The sequence below is a fragment of the Gymnoscopelus braueri genome, assembly GCF_963280865.1.
Source record: "Gymnoscopelus braueri genome assembly, chromosome: 1".
In the NCBI taxonomy this organism is placed as follows: domain Eukaryota; kingdom Metazoa; phylum Chordata; class Actinopteri; order Myctophiformes; family Myctophidae; genus Gymnoscopelus; species Gymnoscopelus braueri.
This window is the reverse complement of record NC_137603.1, coordinates 41,236,221-41,243,720: the sequence shown is the minus strand read 5'-3', so window position 1 is coordinate 41,243,720 and position 7,500 is coordinate 41,236,221. Positions and strand designations below refer to the sequence as shown.

Below are 7,500 nucleotides of genomic sequence, written 5' to 3'. Positions count from 1 at the left end.
CCAGTACTGCAGCTCTCTGGGACCAGGTACGCAACCACATCACATGCATACATCATGCATAACTGTAAAAACAGTACCTCACTGTACATCCAGGATATTCAGCTAGATTAGGCAGGGGTCACAATTGTAAAAGGACTTGGAAGTCAGGGGCCACAAGACGGGGGCAACAAAAATGAACAAAATGTTCATGGTTAACCGTTTAACCGGAAACCGGTAAGACATGTGTAACTGGTTGGTTAAATGGTTAATTAATTCTGTTATTTTGAATAATGTTTTGGCACGATGGTACACCCTCTAAAGTGAAGCCTGGCGATAGCCGTCCAGCCGCCATGTTACAAAGCTGCAACTGCTTCATGATTGCTGCCCAATTCTGTCTTACAAGTTAAACATGTAGAAATAAACAGTGTATAAAGTAAACAGTAAGCTATACGTGGCTAAAAGTACAGATATCATACTTGAAAGATATTTTTACTCCAGTAAAAGTTAAAGTCACCCATAATGAAATCACTTGGGTCAAAGTGTTAAAGTAGTTCACATTAAATGTAAATGAAATGAATGAAATGTATCTGGTGTTAAAAGTAGTTATTAAGTATCAAAAGTAAAAGTACAAGAAGCTTTTAATTTTACAAAGAAACAAAATGTTGATTTCTTCTTCTTCTTCTTGTTCTTCTTGTTCCTCTTCTTCTTCTTTCTTTCTCTCTTCACTTTATTATTAACTGATTGAACTTTTTGAAAATGTTTAATGAAGCAATAAGAGACTTGATCATTTATCCCAGTACCATTCTTTAGGTGAACGATCTCACATGTTAGTGTGTTAAGCTTACATTTCCATGTACTGTAGCTTGTGGCTAGATTCACTACTTACAGACTGATGTAGCTTTCAAGTAGGTCAGCTTTCACCATGTAGCTGGTTAGCTTGACAACAGCTACATCCCTACATTTTCAATGGCACATCAACATACAAGAGTTCTATAGATGAGTTTTGAGTGCAGTTCTTCCATCTGATGCCATCTCCATCAATTTGAAGCAATTTCTGAGTGTGGAATGGGTCCATCATACCAAAGAAAGAACTCTCCATCTTCATCCACTTTTACTGCAGCTTTTACAAGGTTGTATGTTTTAGTTTTGAGTGGATATCCATCCATTAGTCGTATGTGTCATTCAATTACTCAATCGCATCCTGGGCTGAATGATGCTCTACCCCTCAACTAATGGTTCATGAAACACATCATAAGAGCCTCCACCACTCTTCTCACAAAGACGCTTCCCTGCCAGGGAACACACACTGGAATACATACTTACTATTTTCTCTAAACCAAACCAGTGCAATATAAAGGTCTGGCATAGAAATTATCCTATCAAACATCAAAATTCAGTATGAAGCCAACCATAATAAGTCACCATGATGGACATAATATGTCCATTGTTGCATGCTATAGGACAGTGGTTCTCAACCTGTGGTACGTGTACACGCATACACAAGGCCCCCTCTGGTGGTACGCAAAGGAATCTTTAAGAAATATAATTTGGGGGTTCTTGACATAAAAAAAGTTTGAGAACCTCGGCTGTAGATCACTGTGTACACGTCACTGTACATACTGTAGATCACTGTGTACACGTCACTGTACATACTGTAGATCACTGTCCATGTTGAACTGGACTGCATTTTTGTAGATGGCTAGACAACGGCCGATGCCATGCTGCATGGCTTGTGTTGTCTCATGCTGCGAGTGAGAACCTGCTCCTGCACATACTCTGTCTGACTGGTAAAGCGCTGTGTTTTTTTTCATAGATGGAAATGTCGATTCTCTGCTGGACGGAGCGACTGTGGACAGCAGACAACCATCTCCGTCCTCCAGCAGCCAAGAGTCAACGGAAGACAAGAGTCCCAAAGACACACACAGTCCTAAAGACACAGAAGACAGTCCCAAAGACTCACACAGTCCCGAAGACACACACAGTCCTAAAGACACACAACAAACTCCCAAAGACACACCTAGTCCTAAAGACACACCCAGCCCCAAAGACACACCTCCAAGTCCCAAGGACACCTGTTCAGGTGAGACACACACACACACACACACACACACACACACACACACACACACACACACACACACACACAAATACACGCACACACACAGACAAGGTTTTGGCTAGTCTCCCAGCAAACATTTCTTATACATATGTGTGAACTCTTGCAGAGTACAGTGTGGAGTGGTGCACTGTCCGTCCCATCCAGCTGGCGGTGGCCAGGAAGCTGCTGTCTCATGTGTGTGCCATCGCAGATTCCAGCACTCAGAACCTGGACCTGGGCTCCTTCGACCGGCTCGACTTCCTCATCTGTGTTCCACCTTCTGAGGTCACCTTCCACCAGACCGTCATGCACCTCTGGAACTCTGGTAAGATATGGAAATATACCGATGATCTTTTAGTTCATCTGTTTATTTTACTTAATGTTTTTTTTACTTTATATTGTCTTTAGTGCTATTTTATTTTCAATCAGCCCGGTTAGTTTATTTGTTGGTCCGTCTATCTGTCCATTCTAACCCTAATGCCAAGTTTGTGTGTGTGCGTGTCCAGGCATTTTACAGCAGCTGGGTGTGTTAGATGAGGAGGGCCTGTCTCAGAGGGAAGCAGAGCGTTACGTGATGAAGATGGACCAGGGGGCGGGGGCGCGCATAGACGACCTCCTCCAGCAAGCACACAGCAACTCCTACACGCTCTACATCCTGGTGCACGACCATGCGCACTGGGACATTACCAGGTCTGTCTGCCTCAGCTTCAAATGAGCTTCAATGGCATTAAATACTTAAACCCCTTAGGGCTCTATGCTTGGAACTTATCTGTTTTCACTGTGCATTAAATATCTTCCCCAGAATATGGATGCTGAGGTTCAATTGGTTAAATACTTCTGTAACCATTGCCAAAGGACAATAACACAAGATATCAGCAAATTTCACAAGAATGATTCTTCTTGTCTCTGTCTCTGTCTCTGTCCCAGTGCTGTGTATGAATGATAATCTTATTGTCTCTGTCTCTGTCCCAGTGCTGTGTATGAATGATTCTTATTGTCTCTGTCTCTGACCCAGTGCTTTGTATGAATGATTCTTATTGCCTCTGTCTCTGTCCCAGTGCTGTGTATGAATGATTCTTATTGCCTCTGTCTCCGTCCCAGTGCTGTGTATGAATGATTCTTATTGCCTCTGTCTCCGTCCCAGTGCTGTGTATGCCAGTTCAGACAGTGGCGAGGGACTGGTGGACCAGCTGTTGAACTCCAGGCAGATCAGAGAGGCTCCAAACATCCTGATCCTCCATGTGACCTCGTTCCCCTTCGCCCTTCAGACTCAGTACACCCGCATCAGCCCCTACAACGAGATACACTGGCCTTCTGCCTTCAGCAACGTGAGTGTGTGTGTGTGTGTGTGTGTGTGTGTGTGTGTGTGTGTGTGTGTGTGTGTGTGTGTGTGTGTGTGTGTGTGTGTGTGTGTGTGTGTGTGTGTGTGTGTGTGTGTGTGTGTGTGTGTGTGTGCGTGCGTGCGTGCGTGCGTGCGTGCGTGCGTGCGTGCGTGCGTGCGTGCGTGCGTGCGTGCGTGCGTGCGTGCGTGCGTGCGTGCGTGCGTGCGTGCGCATGTGTGTGTGCGCATGTGTGTGTGCGCGTGTGCATTTTACATGCACAACATCTCCTGTAGCCAAGTACAGACACACTACTCACTCTTTGTCCCCTGCTGTCCACAACAGCTGTGTAGCTGTTGCAACATAAACATGGTACACACACAGACAATATTAATATTGACCGATATTTTAGGCATATAAAAACACTATGTCAAAGGTAGGGTAAGTGATTTGATTTACATTTTTTTGTGAAAAAGTTAAAGCTCTATATTCTGAGAGTAATCATTGAAAGCTAAATGCGTTCAATTCTAGCTTGGGCGACCGTATCTACTGCTGTTTCTCTCTCTTATATCACTTCAAATCAGTCCATTGCCAGCTTACACTTGGTTGTGACTGCACAGTGCACACCAATTAAACACTTTAGAAAAGATCCAGCAGGTGGCGATAGGGTTTCCAGAAAGGGTTTATATTGACCAGACATGAGCTGAATCAAATGTCCAGAACTGGAAACGGCACTGGTCATCTAAAAAGGAAGGAAAAAGACAGATTGAGCAAGGTTCATTTATGGGAAACTTAAATGAAAATGATCAATTATTTTGTTATTGATCGTGAATTGTTTGTGGATTCTGACCGGAATTGGAAACAGTTACACAATATCTGGGGTCGGCTAGATTAAACATTACATAACAGTTAATATAGCCAAGTATATACAATATTTGAATGAAGTGTAATTAAGTTGTTTATTAATGGTATGAATGATATATTTGTATTTCTTTATAGATCTGTAAAAAATAAAGTGTGTGTGTGTGTGTAGGATGTGGACCTATACCATGAGAAGACGAGATACTTTGGTGTGTCGGAGCTTCTTGAGTCGACTCGCTCTGGGAGCAGCATGCCGCTGATGCGCTACGACTCCTCGTTCGAAAGCATGGCCTCTGCCCTGGAAGAGAGGTAACACACACACACACACACACACACACACACACACACACACACACACACACAGAGAGTTGACATTGCACTGCTTTAATAGATTTCTGGTGTGATCTTTAAATCTTGTCCACTGTCCTCCTGCGGAGTGTTTACTGTCAAGAGTTGGCTGTACAGGGATTGACATGGTAGCTTGTATGGAGACTATAATGCAAATGACATCACCTACCCAGTGTAAGTCGTGTTTCACCACTTACACTGGGAACTGATGTTTGTGTCTCATTTTGAGAAAAAGCTGAAATACACAGACATCCAAGAACTACTAGGCTGGGTGCTGGATCAAAAAGTGTGACAGTTGAAAATAAATTTAATCTGCACACCGCACTCCGTATATGCTCCCATGGCAAGGTTTAGAGAAACAAGTTAAGGAAGGTGGTCCCCTCTATGGCCTTCCTGCTCCAAGGTTAATTGAGTACAAAATAACAAAAAATGTAATTTTGACCACTCAGTCACCCTAGTGGTAATCGGTTAAGTAAACAGACCGCTAAGAATACAATTCCGTTCTACAAAGTAGGCCTACACACAGAACTAGAAAAATAACATTCATATGAGCATATAACTAAAACCTCTGAAAAGATACTCACTCTCACCTCACTAATGTTGTCTTGGTCATTCTCTCTCTCTCTCTCTCTCTCCCTATCTCTCTCTCTCTCCCTATCTCTCTCTCTCAGGTTCCCTAAACTCCACAGTGTGGTAATCCGCTCCACAGTTCTGATCCAACATTACTGCGTTGCACTGATGGCCGCGTCCGGACGCGTCGGCGCCGCCCACAGCAACCTCCACAAACACACCTCCGTGGAGACCCTGGAGATCATCCAATCGTTGCTGACATCTGCCCAGCGATGCCCTGCCCACCACGGTCACATGGTGCTGCTGCGGATCCCCTCATTGGCCCTGGCAGCGTGGGCCCACCGGCGGCTGTCCAGCGTGCGGCGGAGGCTGGGATTGGACGACACCTTTGAGATCATACTGGGAAACAACCAGCAGCCTTTGAACATAGGACACACCTTCACTGAACGCATCAAGGTAGGGAGATAGATAGATAGAGATGGATTGAAGGATAGATAGATAGATATATAGATGGATAGATGAATGGATGGATACATAGATGGGTAAATAGATTGGTTGCCAGTTTTTTTCATTTTCAGAGATGTTAATAATTTATGTTCTCTATGTGTATGTGCGTGTGTGTGTCAGACATGGCTGAAGGTGCAGGATCCTGACTGGGTTCCTCGTACATACCTTCACCTGGAGGCCCTGCCCTGCATCCTCATCCTATCAGGAGCTGAACCACAGGGAGAGTCTCTGCCCAGGTACCTAATTCTACTTCACGCCCACCTACGGCCCACCGCTCCTCTTTCAACCCAGTCTCTCTCCAATCTCCTCTGACAGTCATTAGCAACATGAAGTCCTCTACCTGCTCCCTCTACCTGCTCCCTAGTCATTATACCTACTTTTTCTCCCCACCATTGGCCCACAGTTATTATCAGCTTTCTGAACTCTGGATGTTTTCCTACTTGAAAACTGCCTTGGTCTGTCATTCTTTTCTACTAAGCCGTCTAGAGGACTCACGTCATGTCTAACCGGCAGATACCTCTCTGTGTCTTCCTCGGCACCCATGACACACTTCTTCACCGATGACACACAACTTTGCCTGCCAATCAATCCCAATGACAAAACCAGCCTACAAACCCAGATTGATAATAACCTGCTTGGTCCACTGGATCCTAACTTGACATCCTCTGCCAGAAATCTCAGTGTTTTATTTGATTCAGATTTTAAAATTGACCTCCATGTGTCCTGTTTTTAGTTGCGTAATATATTCAAAATTAATGATGATGATTAGTATCATCATAATTGTTATTATAATGTTGAGTTATGAGTGTGACTTGTCATCTCCTACCCCCAGGTCGCTCAAATACTGTGACCTGCGAGTGATAAGCTCCTCCTACCTCCAGCGAACCACACTAGAGCAAGAGCTGGGATTGGCCGCCTACCTAGTGAAGGCGGAGTCGCGGCCCCCACACAACCCCGGACCAGGAAGTGACCTTTTGGAGAGCGATGCGGAGAAGCTGAGCAGTACAGACAATGAGGAGGATGATGGTGATTACACACACACACACACACACACACACACACACACACACAGTCTTCATCAGACTACCTTGACTGCAAACTAATGATGCGTAGTCTGCTCACTAAGTTCAGGCAGATATAATGGAGTGAGTTATGTGCATCTTCAGTGGTTTAATGAACTGAGATGTGTCACTAGCAGCTGAACAGTGTGGCAGTTAATTGAACCTGCTCATTCCATTGTTGTTCATCTTGCTGTCAAACACCACCGCTGCTGTGGAACACGTTTTTCTGCTCACTCTCTCTCTCTCTCTCTTTCTCTCTCTAAAATCTACTAAACCTGATATTGTAAACCTACGGCACTCCACAATTTGCAATGTATGTATAGGCCTGTATGTGTGCATGTGTGTGTAAAAACTTTAAATATGTATATGTTGTCTCTCCAGGGGACTCTCCTCCATCGTCCAGCCAAACCCAGCAGTCCTGCCCAGGCGGCGGCGGAGCGTCAGAGCCCTGCCCTGAAGCCAGCGCCACCTCTTCTGTTAGCCAGCGCGGACATGCAGCCCCCGGCCTGACCCAGAGTCAGCCGCAGTCCTCTTCTCACTCCCTTCCTTACCCTCCTCCATCGCCCCTCCACCAGCCACACGGCCAGACAACAGTCAGTCACCCCCAGCCTTTATCCCAGACCGGTCCTTACCAGTTCCAGTCGTCTCTGCCTCCGCCACAGCCTCTCGTCGACTCGCATCGCCGCTCCTCCAAGTCCACTTCCTCTGACTCCACGCCCCCCCCGCGTCTCCTCTCCTCACCAGAGCTGCTCCTGGG

At 45.4% G+C, this 7,500-nt stretch overlaps 1 protein-coding gene across 1 annotated transcript in view; it reads left to right on the top strand.

Moving 5' to 3' along the window:
* The window catches only part of greb1 (growth regulating estrogen receptor binding 1), a 41,165-nt gene that overhangs the window by 23,252 nt on the left and 10,413 nt on the right, over positions 1-7,500 (top strand). Inside the window, 11 exon segments of the mRNA XM_080429519.1 lie at positions 1-26; positions 1,793-2,059; positions 2,205-2,402; positions 2,584-2,767; positions 3,222-3,405; positions 4,430-4,566; positions 5,277-5,631; positions 5,803-5,918; positions 6,515-6,708; positions 7,125-7,459; positions 7,461-7,500. The exon segment at positions 1-26 is cut by the window's left edge and continues 103 nt beyond it; the exon segment at positions 7,461-7,500 is cut by the window's right edge and continues 139 nt beyond it. Coding sequence (XP_080285645.1) covers positions 1-26; positions 1,793-2,059; positions 2,205-2,402; positions 2,584-2,767; positions 3,222-3,405; positions 4,430-4,566; positions 5,277-5,631; positions 5,803-5,918; positions 6,515-6,708; positions 7,125-7,459; positions 7,461-7,500 — 2,036 coding nt within the window.